At 37.3% G+C, this 16,497-nt stretch overlaps 2 protein-coding genes across 2 annotated transcripts in view; one reads left to right on the top strand and one right to left on the bottom strand.

Moving 5' to 3' along the window:
- Positions 1–23: 23 nt before the first annotated feature.
- Pglym78 (phosphoglyceromutase 78) lies at positions 24–4,100 on the top strand. The gene is made up of 4 exons (XM_022062271.2): positions 24–216; positions 1,719–1,951; positions 2,785–3,049; positions 3,656–4,100. The coding sequence occupies exons 1-4, from the start codon at positions 117–119 to the stop codon at positions 3,820–3,822; spliced, it is 765 nt and encodes a 254-aa protein (XP_021917963.1). The 5' UTR covers positions 24–116; the 3' UTR covers positions 3,823–4,100.
- A 2,782-nt stretch (positions 4,101–6,882) lies between these two features.
- The window catches only part of BNIP3 (BCL2 interacting protein 3), a 94,025-nt gene continuing 84,410 nt past the window's right edge, over positions 6,883–16,497 (bottom strand). The window contains exon 6 of the mRNA XM_022062357.2: positions 6,883–15,006. Coding sequence (XP_021918049.1) covers positions 14,955–15,006 — 52 coding nt within the window. The 3' untranslated portion in view covers positions 6,883–14,954. The remainder of the gene's footprint in view (positions 15,007–16,497) is intronic.

The raw sequence follows: 16,497 nt of genomic DNA, 5'->3' as shown, positions 1-16,497 counted from the left end.
AATGTAACCTATATCCAATTTTAGAACACACACGACGACCTTGTATCAAAGTCAGACCGGTCACTTGAAGTTGCACGGTTCTTGGGAAGTCACTTCATTTGAAATTTGAAAGTAAAATGTCCAAATACAAGATTGTTATGGTAAGACATGGAGAAAGTGAATGGAACAAGTTAAACCTGTTTTGTGGCTGGTATGATGCAAATTTGAGCGACATAGGTAATATTGTTGTATTATTGTGCCTGTTTCATAGTCTTTAACGTTATGAATTGCCGTGGTTTATTTGACGACGTCAGTAGTTCTTATATTTAACATTAAATGACACTATGATTAATGAATAATGAATTCGAAAGTATATGAAAGGAAGCTATCGTGACCTGATTTTAGGTACTATCCCGGCATTTTCCTAGAGAGACAGAGGAAAACCTCGAAAAACTCAGGCAGGATTGCCGGTCTCCAGACCGATGTTTGAACACGATACCTGCGTGTCAATTTGCTGGGAGTTTGGTTATTTCGTAGTATTATTCCTCACTGTATGCAAGTTGTGATTATAAAAAACTGTGGAAGTTGTTCCAGTGACAGATTCAAATAGTATCCAATTTAAATCTGTACCAGGACTTGCCACCTTAAAGAGTTTCTGTGGCTTTTACAAAAACTTGCTAGCGAATGGACACTGCAGTCTTTCAGTTTACTGTTCATAATCACACAGTACTAAAATTGGTAAGTTCTTAACACATGAGCAGTGTTTCTCTCAAGACTTCCCATTCTAAACTTATTTTTAATCCTTTTAAAATCACAGGATACTAAGAACTTTTCATTGAAAGTGTCAGGTACAAGGTTTTGATAATTAACTGCCAACATTATGTTCAGTGTTTTGTACATCCTCACTGTTCACTTACCCATCAGCATATATGCTCATGTTCCCTCCTCCAACAATATATTGGCTGAAGAAGGCAGTTTATAAGATTTTGATGAAGTGAGATTCCAAGTACTAATAATACCAACAGTGTTGACCTCTACACTACACACACATGAGGGATATGGTCTGTGTGTATACTTCAACTGAGACTGATTAGTTGCCATTTATTTTATCAGTGGCATCAGGAGGGCATTACTGCACACTGTGTGCTTAGTTCTTTTAATTTATAACCATAATATTGTGGAAAGTGAACCATCTTCAGTGGTTGATAAAATCCAACCAAATAATTGTACACAGTTCATCTAAATGACATTATGTCCCTTTCAGTATCTCAATTATCATCATAGGCTTTTGTCATCTTGGGAGGATTATTGTGTGGAATCTGAAACAGCCAGTAGTTTCTGATAGAACTGTATTGTGACAGTTGGCAATGCCACAGTTTTAGATGGTGCCGGTGGAAAGAGATATTTACATCTCTTACAAGTCCTGTATGAAATATGAGAGGGGCAGAGTGGAAGAGATGGGGAGGCAACACCCATTGCTTACAGTTTCTAATATTGCACAAATGCTGTTTGAAATGTCATATTTTTACAGATCGTTCTGTCTTACTGTGAATTTAGAATGCAAGTTCCTCAGAAATTCCCTAGGCATGTGATTTAGACAAATCATAGTGATCCTTATTCTTTATGTTGCCTTTCAGGCCCCAAATGTCAACTCTTCAAGAAGTGGACAGACTAAAACTATATAAGAACCACATATTAACTTTGAACACTTATTTGAAAGTTACCTGATTTGTTTCCAGGTAAAGAAGAAGCTGTGTCTGCAGGCCAGGCCTTGAAAAAGGAAAACTATAAGTTTGATATAGCCCACACTTCAGTACTCACAAGAGCACAGAAAACATTAGAAGCTATTCTGAAAGAAACTGGACAAACTGATTTGCCTGTTGAGAAGTCATGGAGGCTTAATGAGCGGCACTACGGTGGACTGACTGGTTTAAATAAGGCTGAAACTGCTGCCAAATATGGGGAGGAGCAGGTTAGTTTGGGTGATTATGTCATGTTTGCTCAACATCTGGTGCTTGTAACCGTTGGTATTTTTCAGAAAAGAGTCAGTTTGAACTTAGCACTGAACTGTAAAACCAATAAATCTTTTTTTTTTTTTGTAGGTTTTGAGGTTTTTGCAGCAATATGAATATAGATGATGGTCTTCTGTGTTGCTGTATACAAGTATTTCAGAGGAACAGGGCTGAAGCGGGGAGTGTTTGGAAGTCGGTGGTTTATGTAGGATCAGGCTGGCAAAGTTGGCCAGTCAGAGCCATAGAATGAGGAGGGGAATTGGAGTCATGTCTGGATCAGCACAAAAGATTACTTTTCAGGACACAAGATAGGTCCTGAAGGTGGAGGCAGTATGATCCTTCTTTGGTATACAACCAAGAGACTGCATGGAGCTACAACCCCGTAGACCACCGTCTATACTTGTCTTTGTCATGGTAGCTACTGCACCATTAATTGTCTTCCTGTGTAGCTGTGGCTCTTTCATGAAGTTTTGGTTCCTTGTGTCACTCCCTGAAGAAAGATAAATCAGTTTTGATATCTGTTGAGATAATCATTCATTAACATTAATTATACATGAATAGGAATGCAAGCCCCTGTACTACATGACTGCTGGCTGAATTTTAACTCCAGAGTTGATCTTTAGTGATCCGCTGGTTTGACATAGACAGCACACGCTGCAGTACACTGATGACAAAAGCTCATAAACATGACAAAGCACTGACTATTACTTTGTTGATAAATCTTTTACTTGACAAAAGATAATATGGATAATTCAGTGACTAATACAAAATTAGTCGACTTCTTTCGTTCCAGGTTAAGATATGGCGACGTAGTTTTGATGTACCACCTCCTCCTATGGAAGAGAACCATCCTTATTATGATAAAATTGTGAAGGATCCAAGATATGCCAAGGAGCCTAAGCTCGAAGAATTCCCAATGTTTGAATCTCTCAAACTCACAATACAGCGGACGTTGCCATATTGGAATAATGTCATTGTTCCCCAAATAAAGGAAGGAAAGCAGATATTGATTGCTGCTCATGGCAACAGTTTAAGAGGAATTGTCAAGCATCTGGATGGTAAAATTTTTTTGTAACTTGTGAAGGGTTCTGTGGTTGGTTTGTGTTTTTTAATCATATTGAACTGAATTTATTTGCAGTTGTCAGCTTACATAAACCAGACGTCAAAATCTAAACTTAAGATAACTTACCCTACATTTTGGTAGCTGCCTTTTCTTTCACACCAGACATGTTGAACCACCATGGCTTAGTCATCTAGAGATTGAAGGGAATTAACCATGTTCAGCAATTGAAATATTTCATGCACATACATACTGTGATCATTGGTGATGGCATCATGGTGCTTCTTCAATTACAATACAGCATGAAGAACACTTTAAAATTTTGTACGTTTAATATTATCAACTTTTAGTTCAGCCGTATTTCAATATCATGAACACTGAAAATAAAAGGATGAATTAAGTTACTGTGTGTTGTGTGAAATATGTAATATGATTCATTTGCAATAATGCAGTAAGTGAAGATCGGACGGAGAGAGCCAATGTTCTGTGGGGCCGAGAATGAGAAAAAGAAAGGTTCTTCTGAGCTGTGAATGAAGTGAGGTGTAATTTCATTTTGAAAGTGAGGGTTAAATATTTATTATAATTTTACATTGGTAATTTTCAGGTTTGTCTGATGAAGCTATAATGGGTTTGAATCTTCCAACTGGTATTCCGTTTGTGTATGAGCTGGATGCCGACTTAAAACCTGTTGTGTCCATGAAGTTCCTGGGAGATCCAGAAACGGTGAAGAAAGCGATGGAAGCAGTGGCTGCACAGGGCAAAGCCAAGTGAAATGTAATGAAGGCTGGACAAGGATAGATGAATAGCTTTTTGGTGTTACAGTATGTTAATTTTTTTTTACCTTTCGGTATTGTAAATACCACACAGATTGGAGTTGCCTGACTGAAATTGAATGATACTGACATAAAAACATATATATATGGAAATTGTAACATGACTATTAGAAGAAAAAGTGTTCCCAATTGATGTTTTAAATTATTTGTTGAAAAGTGTTGCATATTCTGTAGTGAAGTAATTAGAACCCAGTTCGATAAACAGTGAACCATGAAGCTACTTATGTTTTTATACCACCCATTAAAGAAATCCTTCACCGTGTAAGATTTGAGGTCTTCACAGCGGTGAGTATGAAGAATTCCGTCTTCTGGGTTGTAGGCACATTCATCGCCCTGATGACGGGGGCAGTATGACCTCTGAAACGTTGGTTAACATCGACCAGACTACACAGCACAACAACCCAGAAGACGGAATTCTTCAAATCCTTCACCATTTTCCTAAAAAAATTTACTCTTCCTAGGGGGGAAAATGGAAGTCTGTATTGAAAGCAATATTAAATGGAGAACCAGAGTAACCATAAATGAACATTTCCTTGCTGCTATATTGACCACTGGTCCTTAAAAGGTAAACAAGGATTCCACTATACCAGGGGTTGTCAACCTTTTTATACCTACCGCCCACTTTTGTATCTTTGGTAATGGTAAAATTTCCCTACCGCCCACCACCATGAAAGAGGTACAGCTCAAAGACTGAGTGATGGCTGGTGGTAAGCCCCGCCCTCGTTATGCGCACTATACTCGTGCCTTTGATACGGAGCTCATTCGTTGCTCCCTCGTCCACGAGTATACTTCGAGTAGTGTTCGGTGAATTATTATCTATATTTAAAGTTTAGAAATGGAATTCAAAAGTAAATTGCAAAAGCATATTTTAAAAAGTCAAACTGGCGAAGTTGTTAGCAATGTATTTGATATATGGAGGAAGAACCAAATTTGTAACAATGGACAAAAACCCTACACCGCCCACCATGAAAAATTGAATCGCCCACTAGTGGGCGGTAAAGACCAGGTTGACGACCCCTGCACTATACAAAGAAATCCAAATTTTATATTTCTTGAGGGAGGAGGAAATTTGAACACTTTTCTGCTTTTTTTTTTTTGAAGTCTTGGTGATTTTCTGACCTTCACCATCCAGGTATGATGAAAGGTGGAAGTTCTCGCAATGCAGGGCTTATTTTAATCATTGATACGATGGTGATAGCTGATGGACCTGCAGTATTATGTGGTCTCTGAATTGTGGTGATGATATGGTGCTTCCCAGGCTGACTTTGTCAGAAGTTATAATTAGGGAAAGTGTGCAATACAAGTTCACACAAACCCTGCTAGTCTTCAAACTGTAGCTATTTGCATAGAGTGTAGTGCCTTACCCTAAAATCAGTAAATCCCCTTTTTAAGATTAAATGGAAGAAACTAAGAAAGAGGTGGCATGATGAAGTGAAGCACAGACAAGATTATGAGATTGGAGAAAAATACAACTGACCAAATCTTGATGTTCAGCATTATGTGAAGTCAAAGGTCTTCTTCACATTTTTGGAATCTTGGGCTGGCATCAGGACAATAGACATCCAGCGCCAGCATAATGTGACTCTTGTGTCGGAGTCCTTTAGTGTCGAATCTCGTCTTTACCTAATTTGAGATTTTGTAGTATGGTGTCCCAATGCTCGTCGTCGCTTTATTTGGGTTCTTGAGTTGGCGTCAGTTAGATATGGCACTGTTCTGCAGCGTTCCAAGGCCCGTCTTTCCTGTATTCTGAAACCTGTTGGTGTCGGATCAAGATGTCGCGGCGCTCGGTGTCGTGTGGCGTCCTGAGGGTCGTCTCTTCACTTTGTTCTGAATTTTGTGTCAGCGTCATGACGATATGTGTCAGGTTAGTTTTGGTTAGTTCACACTTGGATAAGTTGGATTCGTTTGCTTTGTGACGTTGACATCTCTTATGGTGTGTGAACATTTCTGTCTTCCTTTGACAAATTATGTTCCACTTTATATTGACAATGTCATAGATTCCTTGAGGGACTTTCTGTCCCTTCCTATTATCTATCTGCCTTCCTTTTCTTTTCTTCAGTGATGGGCAACAAAAGAGTAGGTTTTCATAGCAGTGAAAATGTGGATTTGTACCTTCCTTTGACAAATAACATTCCAATTTTAAATTGACAGTACCATTGCTTTTTGTGGAACCTTCACTTCCTAACATCTGCCTGTCTTTTTTTCAACGATGGGCAACAAAATGACATATATGAGATTTGAGTTTTCCATGGCAGTGAAATTGTGGATTGTGATGTCATATCATGCTGTACTTGGTTATTAATGTTACTAACAATGATACCCATGCACAAAGCTACATGTTACCACAACCCAGAAGACCAATTAATAACAAAATATCGCAAAGCCTAGATCTAATGAAACAAAGCTCTTAGTTGTTCCAAATCCCTACTGACATATGAAACATTTGTTAACTGCTACCTTCTCCAGATTTTCACCAGAAGCCTGCTTCATATGTGTTAATGTGTGCCAAAGTTTCCCTGGTTCACTCCGACTGTTTTTTTTTTAAATGACCTGTTCTTCAGTGCCTGAGCATCTTTTCTACCTGTACATAGGACAGCACAACAGAGAAAGACGCAGACAAACATCCATGCCTTGAGTGGGATTCGAACCCACGATCCCAGTGACCAAACGGCACAAGGCCCACGCCTCAGACCACACGGCCACTGTGACTCTGCCTGAGTGATGAACATAAACTTCTATCATATTGGTATTGGAAAGTTTAACACCTATACTACAGGGCTGCTGGCCAGCGTTTAACAACTTGGTGGTAGACTATTGTGATGCACAGCCATTCGGATCATGAATATGAAGTGGCACATAATTGATAAAGGTTGACAATGTGGTAAACGCTTGATTGGGCATCTAATTTATGACATGGTGAAAGACTGATTTAAAATATTCTGATAAATGTAACTTGTAACTTCGTAAACTTTCTAACTGATACATTAAAACACAGAAAAATATCACATTATTTTACTCATTAAAATCATGGTAAGAATGGGGTGTATAATAAACTTCAGCATATATCAGGATACTGTGTACAATCAGTTTCCTTACAAATGTCACAAGTGTAAACTTCTATTTATTTTGCAAGCCTTTGCTACTCACTGAAATATATTTATAATCATCAGTAGTATATAATTTTACAATGACATAAGGAAACTATACTGCTTTTATCTATAAAATTTATTGTAAAGAATATTCTTCTCTCATAAATGGAAGAGTAAAATATTTTTATTAAAAAAATTGTGCAGGTTGTGAAATACCAGTACCAAAAAAGAACCAATTCTACCAAAATAGGTTCCCAGTATAGTTCTACCAACTTACATAAAAGTGAGGAAATAGGCTACTAGACATCAGTGGAATCAGAACTGCCAGGAATTTTATCACAGAAATGTACCACTTCTTCTTTCTGAGAAGAAAAATATGCAAAGAAAACTACATTCATTACAATATAGCTCAGCTAGACACCGTCTATTATCCGAGATATGTTAATACTACATACTACAGTTATATTTAGTATATAACATATAATGTATTATAATGTAATTAATTGGACAGTGTCTATTATCTGACATATAGTTAACCTTTATTATGTGGAAATAGATGATTTAAATCCCATAGAATTCAGCTGTTGACTGGACTTTTATGTCCAGGGTTAACTACAAAGTAAAACAATGAAATGGTAACTACATTTACCGCTCAGTTTGATGGCAAAACTAATGAACCACTGAATATGGGCAGCAGAGCCCAAAGAGAGAGGGGAATGACGATACACTGAATTGTGAGAAATTACCAAGGTGATGCAAACTGGGAGGACGGTAAATTCCAAAAAAAAATCTGTGCTTGAGGTTGCTATTCATCAAATTCAGACATTTTTATAAAATAGTTCAGGGTATCCCAACTTCTTGATTCCCTCAGGGCAAGTATAGTTTTTCCCATTGGACCTAACGGCCAAGGAACTCCCCCCCCTTGCACACACACAAATTACCATGTATATGCTGTAATATAAATTCTATTTAAATGCACACAAATTACTGCAGAGTCACTAAGTACAAGAACTTTAAATTTGCAATTGCAACAGCTTGTATCCGACACAATTTTCGCCTGGAAAACTTACATTACCGGCAGGTAAGACATGAAGCGTGACTTTTTTTTAACCCCTGTGGAGGAAATGAAAATAAATGTGCAGTAACAAGTGACAAATTAACAAATAATTATGAGAGCCTGGTCAAAGTGGTTTCAGGCCAGATGTGGCCTGCAGGCCACCAGTTGCACGATGTTTACATAGTTTATGAACAGTGTAGAAAACATACACAAGATTGTTTCTTCATAAAATTCTCGAGTGTTGATGATTATAATGAAAGAAATGGTTAAGTGAGAAACAGGCCTGATCAGGTGAAATATTTAATTAATAAGAAGAATGGTAAAGATTTCTGCAAAATTTTTCATATCACTTCTAGTGAAAAAATGATGCAAGAATAGCAGGGTCATTCACAGACGGAGATTTGTTGTGTAAAGCACAGAAGACGGAAGGTCGTTTCAGAGTATCTTAAGAGTCTGCTAGTGCTATGACCCCTACAACAGGAAGCCAAAGATATGAAAAGGCTCCTCAAGTATTTTTAAGTACCAGGCAGCAAGATGCAACAGCGGTAATAACAGTAACGATGATACTGTTTTACTTTATGCAAAAAGAAAACCACACAGGATAAAATACTAATGAAATAGATGTGGAGGGCATCATGAAGTTCATAAATTACAAAATTTCGCAGATTTACACTGGTACAAAACTTATTCTGAGACATCAAAACTGACTGATTAAAATTCATGTCATTTTAATGTAACTTCCCATTATATCACAAAAAACATGTTTTTAAAAACTGATTGAATTTTGTAATTAAACTCTTCATATGTGTGTTAAATATTCCTGGGACAATGAACAGCATGCAGCAGAAATGTGCTGTAATAAGAAACTTAATTTTAGATTTTAACCATTTAAAGTCCAATGGTAACTATATGCACCACCTACTATAACAACAATAATTAACTGTGAATTTTATGAATTTTGTATGGTACTCAGAATAAGCATCGGCAACTTCCCTAAACATCATTAGCCAACTGATTCTTGTAATGGAGAGGTGCTAGACTTTCTTTGTGATCAGGTATTTATTAACCTTCTGAAGATGCAGCTCATCTAAACATTATTTAAATCTATGTTAATTTTGATGAACATGAAATTTAACCTTTATCACACAGAAAAAAAGGATTTAAATCCTCATTATATGGGACTATTGACTGAATTTTAACTCTGGAAAGATTTAATGGTAGCAATATGATACCACAACATACAGCCAGCTGGACCATGCATAAGTCATAATGCAGTGCTGTTAAACGCTAAGTCACTTGTAATTCCATATTCCTCCTGAGGCACGTCTGTTTTGTGAATTATGTTGGAGGAGTCTGCAATTGCCTAATCAAACATCCAGACCATCCCACTGCATCTTTATTTCAAACTTTATTTTTTCATTTAATGACATATAGTCAACCACATGGGTTATACAGCACAATGATGCTGAAGATGAATTGGGAATATAAAATAAAGCAGTTGTGGCCATTTTTAATATTCTTAACGTTTAATCTGGCCCCGTGTCTGAGGCATCATGCTTTGGACCGGCGATACGGAATGCACGCTGGTTAGAGTCTCGGGGAAAGAAATTTCTCATGGGACCGGTGCCAACCCAGCATCGTGAGGAAATTGGGGAGCTACGATAAGTAGCGTAATCCGGTCAGGAAAACTAGCAATGGCTGGGGGTTCGTCGTGCTGACCACACGTCACTCTGTATGTGCTTGGATGATCGTTCACCTCTGCTTAGGCATGTGAACGTGAGGCCAGCAGTCAAGCTAGTCGGCTTTGGCTCTCAGAGGGCTGTTACGCCACGGATTTAATTTTTAATTTAACGTTTAATCTGAGGGACAGAGGAAACACTAAAACACCCTCAGTCAGCTATAAAACTGTAATTTGGCTCAATGTTATTCTCATAAATCAAAGTTAAAATATGGTAAATATACCATCAGTCATCAACATGGGTTTAACTGTGACTCATTATGATGCTAATCGGTATCAGTAAAAATTCATTATCTGGAACACGTGGGGTCCAGATACGATGTTAGCCTCTGACCCACACTGACACTAAACTAACATTAATATTCACAAAAATGCATTATCTGGAATGAGTGGGATCAAAGCAATTTTTTTATTGGGTTGAACTGTGATCCATAATGATTGTATGTTAGTGATGTCAAATATCTACAGAAATGTCTCTATATGATTGAACTCTGATCCATAATGATGTCATTTAGTGATATATAATGTCTATTAAAAATTTATTATTTGGATTCCATGCAATGTAGATTAGTTCCTTCTATGGTTGAACTCTGATCCATAACAGTAAAACTACTACTACTACTCCACTGGCTTGCTGGTTGTAGTCTGACTCCTACTCGTGGTGGAAAGGGGGGTGTACGGACCAAGTCAAAAACATGAAACACTGGCTGCACAGTGACATAGTGTCTTACCTTAGTAAAGATATATCAAGAGACTTTTCACAATGTATTTTGAACTGCAATATATCAGATTAACAGAAATTCCTGTTACATTATCAGGCCATTTTCCACCATGCCCACATTTCCGCTAATCAAGCACACAGCTAAACCAACTCCTCAGTAAATGACAGTACTGTTGTCCAGTGTCCATTAATAAACATCACCTGGAATGCATGTGGTTAAAACTATTTCAATGTAAGGTTTGAAATCTCATATGTCATTTCTCCAACACTGGTAAAAATTAATTTGTGAAAATATTTTGGATGAAAGAAGTTCCACTTTGTACCATCTGAAAATGGAACAGTTCAAATGTTATCTTATCGCTGTTCTCCATTTTGGACAACCCAAAGCAGATACAGCTTTAATGGTGCATTTTATCTGACACATACGCAGTCACAGACGTTACATACATGTGGTTAGCACATGATCAAGCAGTGCTCATTTGTCATCAATATTCACGTTACAATTTCCTGCTGAATGGATGATTTTTCTGTCCTGACAATCACTTCCCAAGGCCCAAAATGCTTTACCTGAAACCCAAAACTAGAGGGTGTTTATGGCGGCAGCAATATGGCTGGTAGAACGAAAAACACCCACTTTCCAAAAGTGGATTTAAACCCACAACTATGCAACTCAAGACCGCAAGTACCATATTTTAAAGATCATGCATACAGCGACCAAAAAAATATGTACACCTATTTTAGCACAGACAAACATAATTACTGTAGAAGTATTTTAAACATTATCAGCCATGTGTTGCACTGTACGTTGCGTCCAGCTAGCCGTGTGTAGCATTAGCATACCACTACACTGTTAAACCCAGAAATCTGGATAGTGGTATTCAACCCCTGGGGGTACACGGAGACATCTTAGGGAGTACATGAAATTTAAAAAAAATATATATTATTTTATGATAAACACTGAATAATCAGTAATGTAATTTATTTAATTTATTTTAGATGTAGATTATATACTGTGTATAACTTGAATTATACACCAACAACTTTTGGGGTACAAAGTTGAAGAGAAATTATATCTGGGGGTACGCGAACAAAAATGGTTGAAAACCACTGATATATAGCTTTAAATCACCTTTTCCCTTATGATAAAGATTAATTCCAGACTTAGTGGAGGGTAAGTGAACTGAGAACTAACATTATTATTTATTTTTATTGCTGTTAGAAAAGTATATATATAATGTAGTACCTCAACTTAAGTTAAATCTGCTTAAACATCACATTCATTCCATAAACTTTGCATATGAAGAGGGGAAGTGACTATCCGCAAATTCTATCTCCATGTATGTCATTGCTAGTAGCCGTGCCATTGACAACGATCCATTATCTTAAGTATCACTGTATTTATAATTAATGACCTCTCAGTCAATATTTTCCATTATCTGTTATCATGTTATGTTTCCAATGAAACAATGGAATAATGCATGGCCCATCTCCCCTTCCACAAATGAATCTAACAAAAACCTATCTCAAAAATGTATTCTTTTAGAGTACTGGTTATATCGCTTCATTAATGCCCAGCGCTGTAAAAACACTGTTTCAGACTTAAGATTTCTTCAGATATTCTTTATTAAATGTGTTTCAAAATTCAATTAACATTTTTTTACACCACGATAGTCTCATATTGTTCGAGAAACATCCATTACCAAGGTACATGATCAAGTGCAGTTCTACCAGTTCATAATTTGGGTATATATGATCTTCGGGTTTATGGCTGATTATGCTAAGGTGACAAGATCATTCTTATCTGATGACGTGGTCAGAAATATGAACACCAAAATGTTAATGGATTGAGAGATTCTGAAGCTGGAACATGTCTACTCAAAAAAGTGAAAATTATTATTTTCTAAAATACCAGGGAATAAAGTTGGATGTAACTTTGAATACGCAACTTAGATTGAAATCAACTTTTACTTTTAAAGGCCTTTCTGATGTTCTGAGTGTTATTATGTGCTTACTTATGCTTGCCAAGTGATATCATATACCTAGTCGCTATGAACCTTTTACTTCCTAAAATATATTTAACAGTTTTCAAACTTCTGCAAAATTTTCCTTCTTTTCCTACACAACCTCCAAAACTTTTCACTACGCTTTGTTTACATAAAGTCAGTGACCAAATTTTAATTCCAAAAAAATTAAAAAATATGGTCTTGGCACATAATTCAGCATTCCCATGTTCGACTTATGGACCTTAGAAAGGTTTACTACGAATAACAAATAATATCTGATAATGTTACATATCAGAAGCTTTCAGATTAAATACCTGAATTATAATTAAATTAATGGAGGGATGAAAGAGGCCTTAACCCAAAAATCATATTCCCTAATAATATGCACCTGCACCTACTAAAGTAGTAATAAGTTTCAAACCGTGATTGTACGAAAAAATTTACTGAGAAGAAATTTTGGGTCACAGTTGCCTCAATGTGTCACACGAAGAATAAAGTAAACAGAATCGACTTACACTGCGGTTCTGCATCCTCAAAGACTCAACAGATATGTGCAACACCAAAAACTACTCTCTCTCTCACAAAGAATAACAAACATCCCATAACTCCTACTTTAAATAAATTTATAAACAATATATATAAAAGTAATTCTTCAATTGTCTCCTCCATCATATAACAAAGCCATTTAAGTTTCTAGCAAGAAGTATCCATTACGTATTACATCACTAATTTGCTACATACATAAGCAGTAAGTTAAGAAGTCAAAATTATTAGCTACTATAAATGAATAAAATCACAGCATTAGTCAACTTTGAAAAATTATATACAGCTTAATCCCAAATCCTTCTCACTTAATGGTACCTGCACCTTGTCGTGGTGGTGGGGCTTGAGTACATCAGTGACCCCAAGAGCTACTGGTAGGGCCTCCCTAGCCAGATTGTCGAGGGGGAGAGGTCAGACTAAGACAGGGACCCTGGTCCTCCAGGTTGGGGGTTGGTCGCAAGGCTAACAACCTTGCACCGTAAAAAGGAACATGTTTCAAAACCTCAAAGCCTTGGACAGACGGACTTAACAGAGGACCGAATGGGAGAGGAGAATTGAGGAGGCCATGGACCGAATACGGACCGGAGAGCCATAGAAGGAGAAGGAGAATCCCAAATCCTGGAGAATAAACTTGGATCATGTAAGCCCTTAAAAGTATAATTATATTTACTTACACCAGGATAACTCCCAACTTCGACAGTTTCTTTTTTGGCAGACTCATTGACACGAGACAGAAACAACTTACAGATGTTACGTTTACCCCTTTTAGCACCTACTGCAGCATAAAACTTTAATTTATACTGTATGCTACCATATTTAATGTACAATAGTACAAAGTTTGTAAAAAAAAATCAATAATTTTTCTATGCCAAGTCATTTCTAAGAGTTTTCTACACAGAGAATATCAAATAACTGAATAATTGGAAAGACACGTCAATCACTCTGCTTGTTTCATCCCCAGCACTACTCGACAGATTTCAATTAAATTTAGTAGCAAGAATATGCACTGGGGTGTCACGTAATTTTAACTAAGGTGCCTACCAGTAAAATACAAGTAGCTGCTGGCAATCATTCACATCATCATCATCCCAACATCGTTTCTCGCTCATAAATGGACGTCACCATTCTAGGCAGGCAGAGGCCCCGAAGATCAACTATAACCGGAGGCGTTTCCACAAACTTTTACGAGGGACAAGTAGCTGATCCATGTTCATTAAGAGGGTCAACAAATTTTTTACCTTTTCACACAGAGGCGCCATTTACCTGTCTGTATATCACGAAGAGCGATTCATAAAAAGTAACGAAAGGTATTTCCAGCAAAATTCATTGCCAAAGTCAATCCAATTGATTTTGTATAAAGTAGCAAACAGATATTTGGTCCGAGCGTTAAAATTCCATCCAGGACGTGGATGTCGTTTTTCACCGCTGCCCCGATGATGGGGGCTCTGCGTCATCTTCTCCCACGCGTACAAACGTTACGTCTTGACAACTGCGAGACACGATTCACAGAGGATAAAGCAAAATGAGAAAATCCAGAAGAAAATTTATTGATTTTTTTGTGTGTTAGATTTAAGAAATTTGTGTTAATTGATAAGTTCTGTGAGTACCAATGCTGTGATTTCATACTTTGGGTACAAATATAATCAATTTCACTGCAATTGTGAGTGTATAAGAATATGTAGAAAAAAAAACTCTTTTTTTTTCAGGCTCTAGCAGTACGAGTCAGTAAATACATACGAAACATATAAGAAGAGTGTTTTTCACCATAAGCCTCCACTAAGGATGAGGCTTTCCTATCTTGTTTCAATCCTCACAAAAGCCCTCAATCAGTCTTCTGTCATGTGATGGTATTCGGTCCTGAATTAGCCAATCACAGATGCCACCCCCAGTTTTAGCTTGCTGGCCGTTTAACTGACGAGTCATTCGAAGTTAATACGCGGCAGGTACATTCCTCTCCGACTCAACCAAACCCTGAAAAATGGAACAAAATTAATTAGACAAACAAAATGAATAACAAATTCTGTACTGTACTTTCAAAGCCACTCAAGGTGACTAAAAAAATATTCACATTTCAAACATGGAAATTAATCTAAGAAATATGATCAAGGTACTACGGGATTGATGATGATGATATGAGCAGCAGCAGGATTATTTTCCTTTCATAAAAACCAAAATCATTCATTAAGAATTGCTAGCACCTCCACATTAATTGAAAGTTTCCTCGTAAACAGATGGAGAAATTTTAAACTTGCAATCCACAGAGTGCAAATATTCCTAAAAAACAAAATGTCTCCAATGTGGGATTTTTACCATAACCTTCTTCCTCTAAATTTACCTTTCCTATCATATTCAGGGGAAAACATATCCCCCACTTAAATTTTTCAAAGTCGCCAATAGATAGAGTTCCTTATAAAATGAAATCCAAACGTATAGCGAAAATAATTGTAAGATTTAAATAAATAAACTTTTAAAAAATGTATTTATTACAATAATTATCAGAAAATTATTATATGATAATTAGTACATGGTTTTAATCTTTAAAATGGCTGCTAACGTATACGATACGTATCATAAAAGCTCAGGAATGCAAGATTTACATAACGAACAAGAACTTGGAACGGAACTCGTTCGTAAACCGAGAGTTACCGTTTATTAAGAGAATGCTTGCTGCCAAGCAGTTCAGAATCTTCCGTCTTCTAGTCTGGTACCTGAAAACAAAATTATTAAATACGAAAACTATAATTTTGCCTCTTGTTAAGAGTGTAAAACTTGGTCTTTTAAGTTAGATGGAGAACACATATTGAAGGTGTTTGAGAACAGGGTGATGAGAAGAATATCTGGACCCAACAGGGATGAAGTGACAAGAAGCTGGAGATAACTGCATAGCTTCATAACCTGTACTCTTCCTCAAACATTATTCTTCTTCAACTTCACGGTTTAGACTTGCGACCTGTTCCGACTTCAGGGGTTGTTTTCTGTATGTCTTCTATCCACCTTATCCTCGGTAATTCTCTTGAAGATTGTCAGTGATATAAATGTCCGCTGGCTGCGTTACGGGCGCTGTGCAGGGTAAGTTCAGTGATGGTGCTGCCATCTTTGAGCCTCTAACCACGCTCCTCTCGTGTATTAACCTCACAGAGACGGTTGCCACTTCCGACAACTCCACCGTACCGAAGACCTTCTTCGCCGCCTTTGTTGTCTGTTGATAGCCGCCCAATCTGGTACAAACGCTGCTTCTCACGTTGTGGATTCTCTTAGTTTCCCTCCCCTCTTACCAGTCGGCAAGCTAGCAAGCTACACTTCCCCGGCATGGTCGTCTGGCTTATTAGTACTGAGCCCTCCCACCACGTCGAGGTGGCAATCCATGAGACCACATCATTAGAATGATTAAATCAAGAAGGATGAAGCACATGTGAAGAAGATTTGAAATGACCACAAAATTTTGGCTGGAAAGCATGAAGA

This window comes from Zootermopsis nevadensis, unplaced genomic scaffold (assembly GCF_977971745.1).
Source record: "Zootermopsis nevadensis isolate Lab colony 2312 unplaced genomic scaffold, Znev_1.0 Znev_ptg000002l, whole genome shotgun sequence".
Classification (NCBI taxonomy): domain Eukaryota; kingdom Metazoa; phylum Arthropoda; class Insecta; order Blattodea; family Termopsidae; genus Zootermopsis; species Zootermopsis nevadensis.
The sequence above is the reverse complement of the archived record's forward strand: the minus strand, read 5'-3'. Positions and strand labels throughout refer to the sequence as shown.